Source organism: Oryctolagus cuniculus, chromosome 2, assembly GCF_051225735.1.
Source record: "Oryctolagus cuniculus isolate XC-2025 breed Fujian yellow rabbit chromosome 2, ASM5122573v1, whole genome shotgun sequence".
NCBI lineage: Eukaryota > Metazoa > Chordata > Mammalia > Lagomorpha > Leporidae > Oryctolagus > Oryctolagus cuniculus.
The window spans coordinates 74,724,204-74,736,318 of NC_142868.1; the positions used below are offsets into that span (position 1 = coordinate 74,724,204).

The 12,115-nt window shown below is 49.1% G+C and overlaps 1 protein-coding gene across 1 annotated transcript in view; it reads right to left on the reverse strand.

The window, feature by feature from the left end:
* Nucleotides 1-9,933, reverse strand: part of PDGFRL (platelet derived growth factor receptor like) — a 66,202-nt gene extending 56,269 nt beyond the window's left edge. Inside the window, exon 1 of the mRNA XM_008251086.5 lies at nucleotides 9,820-9,933. Within this exon, the coding sequence (XP_008249308.2) occupies nucleotides 9,820-9,874 (55 nt within the window). The 5' untranslated portion in view covers nucleotides 9,875-9,933. The remainder of the gene's footprint in view (nucleotides 1-9,819) is intronic.
* Nucleotides 9,934-12,115: the final 2,182 nt, after the last annotated feature.

The following is a 12,115-nucleotide window of genomic DNA, read 5'->3' on the forward strand; positions in this document are numbered from 1 at the left end:
TGTCTCACAGTCTCCAAGTAAACACACCTAAGAGCAGAACTGAAGCCATTCGAGGTCTGCTTCTTGTCTTTACAATTTCTCTGCTATGATTGTTCATGTGAAATCTACTGGTAAGATGCAGGAATGAGTAGTCTCACAGAAACTGAAGACCCAAAATGCCCCGTAAGCACACATGGTTTCCACCCATCATGAACTCTGTCGCAATGAATGTGGCCAGTGCGCTCTACCTGACAACATCTAGATCACAATGTTTATTAGACTAGGTAATAGACATATGCAAATCTAAAGTTTATATAGATGAGGGTACTACAAAAAGTTCATGGAATGTTAAAAGATAACATTCCAAAATTTTTTGACATCCACGCATCAAGGTGTCTTCAAAAAGGTTATGGAAAATGCATATTATGAAACAAAATTAGAGGCCTGCACTATGGTGCACTATGGTTAAGCTGTTGCCTGCAATGCTGGCATCCCATGTGGTCACCGGTTTGGATTCCAGCTGCTGCACTTTTGATAGTTTCTGGTAATGTGCCTGGGAAAGCAACAGAGGATGGCCCAAGTGCTTGGGCTTCTGACATCCACATGGGAGACCCTGATGGAGTTCCAGACTCCTGGCTTTGGCCTAGCCCAGCCTTTGTTGTCGTGTCCATTTAGGCAGTGAACCAGAGGCTAGAAGATCCCTCTCCATCTCTGTTGCTGTGTCTCCCTGTCTCTGTCTCCCCTTCTCTCTAACTCTGCTTTTCATCTAAATAAATAAATTAAACTATGCATGGATTTCCAGAATATTACTTAAAATAAACTTACCTTTAAATTGGACTTTCCATCAGTTTTATGAAGTATTTTTGTAAGTTATTAACACTCAACAGTAACTGTAGCAACAGTTTGGAACTTAGCAAACAAAATAGTTTTAGAGGAGTACATTTTTGCCAACATTGTTGAGAGCTGGTGTCAAACAGTGATAATAAAAGGTTGACCTACTTTAACGTGGTTTTATTATTGTTCTTCCTCTACAGACAATGCATCCGCTCGCTGCCTGTACCAGGGAAGATCATGCCCATTCTCCTGCTCTTGGTCAAAAACCTCATTATCCACCAAGTCTCCCTCAGATGTGCAGCTGTATCCACCAAGCAAGGGTGACAAGGGGACTTCACAGCCTCAGTTTAAGCATCCATCTGCACGATCACAAAGGCTGCCCCAATACATGCACATACAACTGCACAACTGTCCAAGCTGATAGGATCCTTAGAGGTCATTTAGATAAAGTCCCCATGATGTAGATTTGAAAAACAAAGGAGGACCTGGAAACTTAGGTAGATTGCACAAAGCCACTTAGCTGATGAATGGCAGGATGTCCTGATGCTTGTTCCAAAATGTGTGCTTAACTATACATAAATGAACATTCTGTAGGTATTTTAAATAAATAACCATACAAACCTTGGTCAGTTGAATGAATTGCACAGCATTTGTATAAAATAGGGAATGTGATAAGAGAAAACCATCATCAAAAATGCAACTGATTTGGACTCCTCTGTGTAATGACAACTTAGCTTCTTCTGCATGTTGGGCTTTGACCATTGAAATAGGAGCCATTTAATCAGGCCTAGACTCTAGAACTAATCCCACTCTTAGGAATTCTCAGCTCCAAGTCCACAGTCAGTCTCAGCATGCTCCTTCTCTGGACTTGGATCCACTGCTCCTTGAGTCTCTCTCTCTTTTCTGGACCCTAGGTCTCATTGTGACCACTCTTGCCTTTCTTAGGCTGGAAACTCTTCTTATGCCCCCTCTTTCCTCTGCTCAGCTTCCTCTAGGTCTTGGGCTGAGCCTCCTCAATTCTTCCAGGGAATGGAATTGTGTGCTTAAACCCTGGTCTCCAAGGCTGAGTCTCCAATACCTTCTGTTGAACCTGCTCTTGCCCAGACTTCCACCAACCCTACATGTTTGGCTTATTCACCTTGACTCTACTGACAGATGGTGAATGGTGAGACAGGGAGACAGTGACTCGCATGTGCACATTCCCCACCCTCCCAGGAGGAAGGGACTCAAAACTGCAGGGAACACGCCAGACCAAAGTGCACTAATTATGCAACGTCAATGGCGAAGCATCAGCCTCAGCTTCATAATGGGTTAAACGTCACATGTTTTTGCTCAAGACAGTCCAAGTAATCTGCACCCATAAATATTTTAGTCACATTATGAAATGATATTAATGGACTTATGGACTGATGTCTAATTTGGCATGTGCTCTTAATCATATAAACAGAAATTCAGCCTGTCAGAAATGACAGCTGCCATCTATAAATCCTATGGCATTCAGGAAACCAGTGCCATTTTGTCTGACATTTGAGCTATGAGATCCTGTGTGGCTTTGGTACTCAAGAACACCATGCCATCTGATTGTAGATATTATATATCCAAATATTTGCAATTATCCCTGCAAAATAACTCAACCTTTTGATCAAATGATCTAACTATACAGTTGGTTCAAGCACTTGACATGGACAGAGCTCGTCCATGATTTGAGGCTAATGATGTGAAGTTGAAGAAACCAGCCTTGTGACTCCACAGACGTCCAGGCAGTCCTGGGAGGGTATCAATCCCAAGTCCCACGTCTGACTTTTGAAAAGGATAGAATATGGTTCTTCAGTGTATGTAAATTAATTATTTTCCAAAGGCTTGAAAAACATATGAATTCTGATTATAAATAAATACAAGTGAAATTCTTCTATGTCTTTGAAATTATTGCACAATATATTTTATAGGGAAACTCACAAACCATGAGATGCCATTATTGATTTCAGGCCCTGGCCTGCCACTCACTGTGTGACCTTGGGAAGTAATTTCCCTTCTCTGTTCCAGCTCTTATCTGTAGATCGAGAATGATGTGGTCAGAATAACTATCTCATGGATTGGGGTGGGAATTAAATGAGTTAATATGTTTAAAATGAAGAGAATAGTGTCTGGCCTCATCGTAAGTGGTAGTAAAATGCGACTTCTCATTGCCTGGTCGGTTTATGTGACCTTCCTGAGGGACAGTGATTATTTTTCTTTCTAATCTATAGATGCCAAGCAGCTCACCCCAGGTCAACAAGAAGATAATGAAAAGCTAGACCCTCTGACTCCAGGGCTTTCTCTGGCTCACACCACTGCCTCTCTTCCATGCAGAGTGTTGCAACTTCCTTTATTTACACAAATCTCATGCACAGCACCATGGTCTAAGTGGATTCTTTGTTGTGCCCGGCCTCAGGGAGTTCCAAGTCAAACAGAACTTGATGCTGGGGATGAGAGCACAGCCTTCCTGCAAGGGCTGGAGATGCTTTTCCAAGGCAGACGGTAGAATCCCCAAGTGAGGAGATCGGACACTGGTCCAAATATCCCAGTGAAAGAACCAGTGTTGAAAACCACAGGGCCCGGAGCTGTGGTATAGCAGGTAAAGCCACTGCCTGCAATGCCGACATCCCATATGGGTGCCGGTTCTAGACCCGGCTGCTCAATTCCCAATCCAGCTCTCTGCTATGGCCTGGGAAAGCAGTAGAAAATGGTCCAAGTCCTTGGGTCCCTGCACCCACATGGGAGACCCAAAGGAAGCTCCTGGCTTCAGATTGGCACAGCTCTGGCTGTTGCAGCCAATTGGGGAGTGAACCAGCAGATGGAAGACCTCTCTCTGTCTCTCTTTCTCTCTCTGTGTAATTCTGACTTTCAAATAAATAAATAAATAAATATATATATATATATATATTTGACACACAGAGTTAGACAGTGAGAAAGACAGAGAGAAAGGTCTTCCTTCCATTGGTACACTCCCCAAATGGCAGCATCCAAATAACCACACTAGAAGTTTAAGTTTCCTGCAGAGCTCCAGCTTTGCCCGGTAAGCTACGTTCAGCTGCCACATCCACTCTCATTCTCCATTCTTCACAAGTACTCCCCGCTCCTGCCCTTCCCTGTCACAGGAACACATACACGGGAACTTCAAACAGTTCACAGAAATGTGTATTAAGAAAAACTGCATGGGTTGCACAAGTTTTGTACCACAGGAACTTCTAATTCCATTTTCCATGAACTTTTTGAAGTGCCCACTTTTCCAGGAACACCTGTGAAGGTGTGAAAGTGATACAGGGGAGAGGACATGTGCAGGGATCAGATCCTGTGCTTCCTCACTCTCCTGGGGAGGCCAATCCAGGGGTCACAGGTGCAGCAGCAGACTAAATGACTGCCTGCGATGCTGGTACCCCGTATGAGTGCCGGTTCAAGTCCTGGCTGCCCCACTTCCCATCCAGCTCCCTACCAATGCACCTGGGAAGGCAGGGGAAGATGGCCCAAGTGCATGAGCCCCTGCCATCCATGGATGGAGTTCCTGGCTCCCAGCCTGGGCCTGGCCCAGGTCACTGAGGCTATCTGGTGAGTGAAACAGCAGATGGAAGATTCTCTCTCTGTGTGTGTGTCTCCTCCCCACCCCATCACTTTGCCTTTTGAAGAAATAAAACAAGTCTTACAGAGAGAATTCCAATTTTAAAAACCTCCCACTGTTTCTTAAAGTATAATTTTGTTAAAATAGCAGTTCCTGAATATTAGACATTTCTGTTCCAGGATAAAGACCTCAACCTGAAGAATTTTCCAGAACATTATAAGAATACATTGATGGCTCTTTCTGAAAATTGGATTCATTTGGCTCCCAGAACAACAGTGCACTGAGGATTCCTCCCACCCATTGATGGCTCTTCCCAGTCTTCCCTTTGTGCCTGAGCCGAGCCCCATGGGATGCGTCCTACACTTGTGTCTCTGCCCTGTCTCCCTAAGTGACCTCACAGTCATTTACATGTCCCAGCTCCTGTCCAGTCTTGACCTCGTGCCTAAACTCCAGATCTGCACACTCTGGGGCTTACTCAGCACTGCCACTTGGAAGACCAGCAGGCAGCTCAAATTTAACACATCGCAAACTGAACTCTGGATGCCGCTGGAGACCTGTTCCCGTGCCACTGCTTCTGTATCAGAAATGGGAACTCTGTCCACCCAGTTGCTCAGGACAAAAACCTCCCAGTCCCCCTTAACTCTTTGCTTGGCTTCAGCAGCCACACCCAGCTGAGCAGCAAATCCTTCTGGCTTCCCCTTCGAAACTGACTCTGAGCCAGGGCCTTCTCCCTCCATCCACTGCTACCCACTGGGCCAAGCTTTCCACCCAGGCCCCTTAAGCTGCGGCTCCAGCTGCCCACCCAGCCCTCCTACCTTTGAAACATCTGTCAGATCATAGGCTCTTCTCTGCCAGTGACTTCGACCTAAGTTAGCAGTGAGCCCCGCCCCCTCTAGTGTCACACCTCACAGCCCTTCAGCCACAGTGGCCACGAGTACAAGCCCGCCTCCGAGCTGTTGCTCTTCCTGTGCCCTCGGCCTGCACAGCTCTTCTTTCTGACACGTGCAACCTTGCTTCCTCACTTCAGCAGGCCTCTGACCACCCACCCAACACTCCCTCGGGCCCTCCTCAGTCCTCTCCAAGGCTTACCTTGTACACAGGTTTGAATTGCGAGCCCTGATGCGTCAAGACGCCTTGACGTCCTGACCCCTGGTACCCGTGAATATGACCTCCTTTGGAAATAGGGTCTTTGTGGACGTAATCAACTTAAGATGAGATCATTTGGGGTGGGACTTGAGGATGCTGTAGTGTACTGGGCTAAGCCAACAACTGCAGTGCTAGCATCCCATACGGGCGCCGGTTCAAGTCCTGTCTGTTCTACTTTCATCCAGCTCCCTACTATGGCCTGTGAAAGCAGTGGGGGATGGACCAAGTCCTTGGGCCCCTGCACTGATGTGGGAGACCCAGAGGAAGCTCCAGGCTCCTGGCTTCAGATTGGCCCAGCCCTGGCTGCTGTGATCATTTGGGGAGCGGGCTCTCTCCCTCCCTCCCTGCAATTCTTTCAAATAAATAAGTAAATCTTAAAAAAAGAAAGAAAGAAAGGGGCCGGTGCTGTGGCGCAGCAGGTAAAGTGGCCACCTGCAGTGCCGGCATCCCATATGGGTGCTGGTTCGGGACCAGGCTGCTCCACTTCTGATCCAGCTCTCTCCTATGGCCTGGGAAAGCAGAAGTTGGCCCAAGTCCTGCGTGGCAGAATTGGAGGAAGCTCCTGGCTCCTGGCTTCGGATCAGTGCAGCTCCAGCCATTGCAGCCAACTGGGGAATGAACCAGCAGATGGAAGACCTCTCTCTCTCTCTTTCTATCTCTCTCTCTATCTCTCTCTCTATCTCTCCCTCCCCCCCCAACCCCGTGTAACTCTTTCAAAGTAAATAAATGTTTTTTAAAAGAAAGGAAAAAGTTGAGGTCCTAGGGCACTCATCCAGTGTCACTGATGTCCTTATAAGAAGACAAAGGATACACGGAGAGGAAGATGCCACAGGAAGACAGAGACACACACACAAAGAGAGGAGATGGCCAAGTGGCAACAGAGGCAGACATCAGAGTGCTGCAGGCCAAGGAACACCTGGGATTGCTGGCCACCACCAGAGAGCAGGAAGAGGTGAGGAAGGGTTCCAGCCAGGGTCTCAGAAGCATCAGGGCAAGGCTTGCACTTCGGCGTGGAACACCTGGGATTACTGGCCACCACCAGAGAACAGGAGGAGGTGAGGAAGGGTTCCAGCCAGGGTCTCAGAAGCATCAGGGCAAGGCTTGCACTTCGGCTATGGATTTCTAGTCTCCAGCGCTTGAGAGAAGAACCCTCTGCTGTGTTAAGGCACGTGGTCCCGGAACTGTGCTGTGGCAACCTTAGCACACTAACTCCCTCTGATTAGTGATTCTTCATACCAGTGATCGCTTCCTGAGATTCTAGCTCTGCTTGTTTATTTGCTGTCTGTCCTCTCCGTTAGATGTAAGCACCACAGAGAAAGGTGTCACGGCCTCGGCCAGGGAAACTGTCAGTACTCAGGCCTCTGCTTACCCTCCTGACCATCCACTCTCTCTTGCCCTCTAACTTCTCTCTTTTGGCTCTGCGCAGCCAAAATTATTCTACATATCAAACACCTAAACCAAGATCCTAAAGGCTTTGAAACATTCATTATATGCACTTGTAAACAATGGGGAATTTAAAATTCTCTTTTCATTATACAGAGCTTTTGCACTATTTTCTGTCTTTTTCCACAGGATAAATTGAGACACAGAAGTGACGTAAGTCTGAGAATCAGGGTCACTGTGTGACCCCTTTCCTGTCTTACACATCATAATTGATCTCTTCAGCCTTCCCAGGAAGGAAACCCTTCCATAGGGTCCAAAATAAAGCCAGATCAGACTGAAGATCAAATTAGCACAGATCAAGGCTGGTGTGGTTCAACAAAACAGTAACAACAAATCGATATTGCTGCATCCTCATTTGTTCCTAGCATTGAATTGAAATATGGAGATAACCAAAAGCTGGTAAGCAACTGTGATTTTATATTGTCATGTGATACCAACAGCACCATACCAATAAACACAGTGGCACAAATTCCATACCACGGCTGACAATCAGGGCTGGGAGTATTGTCTAAGTGAGATCCTGGGGTATTTAATGTTTTCACGCCTCAATTTCTTGATGCCTCAGTGGCCTTCCAGCTCTTCCTCTTCATGAGGAGAAATATCGTTTCTAAAAATGCAAGGCCAACGTCGCTGTTGGGACAGCTGTCCAGTCCTCTATGCACGTACTCACAGGAGAGCCTTTTCCTTGTAGGTCTCCTGGATGTGGCCCCCAGCTCTGAAAGGCTGAGCGGGGGGCTTCTGCCTGCAGCTGGTGCTTTGGACAGCCCAACAGGTAACAGAGCTCAACTTGCCCATCAGAGACAGGCTCTGGAAAGGCTTCTGTGTGATCCACTCCCATCACTTCCTCCTGGCCACAGCCCATCACACCACCCAAAACAGGAAAAAATAAAAACTCCTACTTAAGGCAATAAATGTACTTTTCCAAGTATGTGTCCCATGTTTTACCCATAGTCTCTCTGTGTAACACAAAACCACTATGTTATCACACACTTAAACTTTATCCTTGTATAATATTCTGTCTGTGCTCAGCACTGTCAGATTTTCTTTTTTCTTTAAAGATTTATTTATTTATTTGAAAGTCAGAGCTACACAGACAGAGGAGAGGCTGAGAGAGAGAGAGAGAGAGAGAGAGAGAGAGAGAGAGAGAGGTCCTTCATCCGATAGTTCACTCCCCAATTGGCCGCAATGGCCGGAGCCGCGCTGATCTGAAACTGGGAGCCAGGAGCCTCCTCCGGGTCTCCCACGCAGGCGCAGGGGCCCAAGGACTTGGGTCATCCTCCACGGCTTTCCCAGGCCACAGCAGAGAGCTGAATCGGACGTGGAGCAGCCGGGTCTCGAACCAGTGCCCATACAGGATGCTGGTACTTCAGGCCACAGAGCTGGCCGCCTGTCAGATTTTCTTTGAAATGCTTTTTATGTGAATTAAATTTTTATTCAAACAGATGCTAATTTATTTAGGCAGATGTTTGCATAATCACTGACCTGGTCTGGGCATGCTTTGGCTAAGGGAGAGCCATGCTGAAAGCATGCCTGAGCTTCTGAGACTGACATCTTGGGTAAAAACAAGGGACTGGACTATTTGAAATGATTTTTGCCTGGCTATTTCCTGCCCTATTGAAAAATGATATCAAATGCTACATTTCTGCCATTTCAGCAGGCACATACAAGACTTGCCAGGAGTGGTTTAATACTGCATTTTAAAAGCTAAACCCACGCCAACTTCTCTTGGGACCAGGAGTGAGTGTTGCTCCCCAGGAGAGGCACTCCCTGCACTTTATTAAGCATGGCTCTACACTTTATTAAGCATGAAGACTCATGACGGCTTTGGACTTTGCAAATTCAACTGTGGTATTTTCCTGGCAGATGCTTGTCTTTTCACTGGAAAGAAAAGATCGGGTCAGGATGGAGCAGTGGAGAAAATGCGAGCCAGGTTGAGCTGGCTTTGGTGTGAGGTTGCATAACAGCAAAGGCTGAGCTTCAACCAACTTTCAGCAACTTTGTGGCTGAGGGGAAGAATTTCAAGGGAGGGCTGAGGATACCAGGATGTAACTGGATGAAAACCATGCCGTACAAATAACTCCAATTAAATAAATAATGGAACAAGCAAGGCAATTAAATGCTAACGGTCATACAAATATAACATGAATATTGTACATGACTTCTTTATATGCATACATAGACACACGTGCACACACACTTACAAATGAAGCTAACAGGCACACATTTTAAACAAAAAATGTCTTTTCTTCACCTTTTTCGCATCAGTCAGACAAGGAACGTAACGACAGTGGTGTTTGGATTCGTTTAGAGGCTTCATACACAGAAATTTGGGGTCTCAACTGATCTTGGGGGATTCAAGCTCAAGGTGATAAACATACCACGGACTGCGGAGGGGAGAAGGATGCTTGGAATTTCGCAGAAGGGATCAGCAATTGCCTTGCCTGGGTGGCACCCGCCTGGGCACGGCGCCGAGGTGGAAGCGATCCACCGCTCGCGCGCCACCTCCCAGGCTGACACGTTGACACTGGGGCTGGACCAGGCGCCGCCTGCGGATGCTCGGTTCGCCCGCCGGATAGGCAGAGCGGTTCTGGTGGGCTCTTAAGGGTCAGAGTAGCCGCCCTCTTCCCAGAGGGCTCTCAGGGGAGGGAGAAAGGGGAAGGAGGAAACCCTATGGGGGGGGGGGGGGGAGGGAGGCAGGTGCACGGGGCAAGTGGGCGCCGGGGCAGAGCCACCCAGGACCAGAAGTTAGAGCAAGGGCTGGCTGCAGCCCTGGCTGGACGGTCAGGGCACAAGCCGGACAGCCCCGGCCCGGGGTCGCTCACCATCCTCCAGCGCTTGGTGCAGCAGCAGAAGGCCCAGCAGCAGCCACACCTTCATCTTCAGGCAGGACAGGCGCCGGCAGGTCGGAGGCGCAGCTGGCTGCGCAGGGCGAAGGCAGGAGCCAGGCAGAGGAGCCGGGCGAGGGGCGCCGCCTCCGGGCGGGAGCCGCGGCGCGTCGGGGCGGGCGCCTGGGACGCCACAGCTGGAGGATTCGGTTTCATGAGGAGGAAGGCAGTTTGGGGGGAAAAAGTTGGAGCTGTGTGTGTGTGTGGTGTTTTTTTTTTTTTTTTTTTTTTTTTTTTAATTCCCCGACAGTGCAGAGTGACCTCTCCTGCCCCCTGGCGGAGCCGTGGAGCGCGGCGTGTATTCCCAGCGCCCGGAGGAAGGGCTAAAAGCAGATGTTAGTTACAGGTCCCTCCTCCGATTTCTCCAAAGCTCGCGTGTTCACCACGTTTACCAAGGTCAAAAAGGTCCAGGGTTATCCTGCGGGTACGGAGCGGTCATAACCCGCCATAACTACCCGCATGTCGCCAGCGAGGTCTCACTGCCCCGCTAGACTTCTGCTTCTTCCCAGAGAGACTCTCACTGGTATTCACCAATAGGACCGCTGTCGTTAGTTGTTCTGGCTGCTGCTCTGTGCTCCCAGCCTTGGGCCTGCGGAGACAGCTCCTTTCCCAGGGTCTCAAGGAGGTGCTGGAACACCTGATGGGTCCTCTTGCCTGCGGAAGCCCCATCGCGCCACACCAGCCCTGTTAAGTAGCACTTTAGAGAGGTCTGTGCCCAGAAAAACAGGCCTGCGGCAATTCCCCTCACCCACCTGTTAGTCTGAGTCAAGATTAGCCCTCTGGGCTCCTGGCAAATGTGGGATTTATCTCCTCCTCGCAGGAGGCTCCTCAGCTCTTTCCAGTAGCACCCCCCCACACACACACACAGATTAAGACACCCCAGCCCCCTAAAGTTAACGAATGCTCCTCTGGCTCCTTCTGCACCCTTTCCGCGAAGCGTGGTGAGATGAGTAAGATGAAGTGCAAGCCGTAATACCAGTAGAAATGCAACTCAGTGCAGGCGCTGTGAGTACTTGAGCCGCTCACAGGGCTGGTAATCAGGGCAGGCTGGGGGAGCCATGGAAAACCCAGGAATCCATGGCTTGGCTTAGGAGAGCGGAGGAAGGGACAGGGAGAAGTGTGTCCTGCTGGGTGCGTCAGTCTGGTCAGAGAATGTGGGCCACAGCACGATGCCAGAAGGGAGGAGCACAGATTCACTGTGGGAGTGGACTGGCAAAGGAGAGCGGATAGTTGGGGGCTGTGGTGGGGTTGGGGCTCCGGCATTTGGTGCCCTCTACTGGCAGCCTGCATAGGTACTGAGCTCACAGCTTCACACCATCAATGCAGTTTGCAGGTGAGAGGGTGCCGACGGATTTTCCCCATGAAGAGCAGGGCGTGGGCTTCCAGCCCATTTCATCGCAGTCTATAGCACCAGACAAGACTAAGCAGAACTCAGTGCATAGCCACAGGCCGGGACACAAGGCAAGCAGAGCCGTAGTTTAGCACTACCTAGTGTCTCTCGCCACTTCGTGTAGGAGGGGCCAAGAATTCTACATTCTGTTGCCAGCTGGAATGCCAGCCTTGCCATTCACTGGAGCTGCAATGCAGAGAACGGAGAGAGCAGTGACCTGGGAATACAGGAAAGCCAGGTTCAGGTCTTCTTTCTGCCAGGAGCTTTCAACTCCTGCCTTCTCTCAACTCCCCGCACCTGGGTTCTGGGGGCTCTTGTTTAGAAAGGGAGGGAACTAGGTCCAGAGATGACCTCAACAGATGCTGACGGTGTGTTGGTATTATGGATATGGAGGATAGGACATGTTCCTTTAAGGAGTGGACAGCAGTGTGGGGACCAGCATTCAGACGCCGCAGTGTAGTGGAAATCCTGCTGAGAGTTCCCAGCAAAGAACCCCGGGGGTGCACACAGTGGTGGTGTCTGCCTCGCTGCCCCTCCCCCAGGGTTGCTTTTCATTGTTTTTATTTATTTATTTAAGATTTATTTATTTACTTGAAAGAGTTACACAGAGAGAAGAGAGGGGGAGGGAGAGAGAGAAAGTGAGAGAGAGGTCTTCCATCCACTGGTTCACTCCCCAGTTCGCTACAATGGCAGGAGCTTCCTCTGGGTCTCCCATGCACATGCAGGGGCCCAAGCACCCGGGCCATCTTCTACTACTTTCCCAGGCCATAGCAGAGAGTTGGATCAGAAGTGACGCATCTGGGTCTCGAACTGGCGCCCATATGGGATGCTGGCACTTCAGGC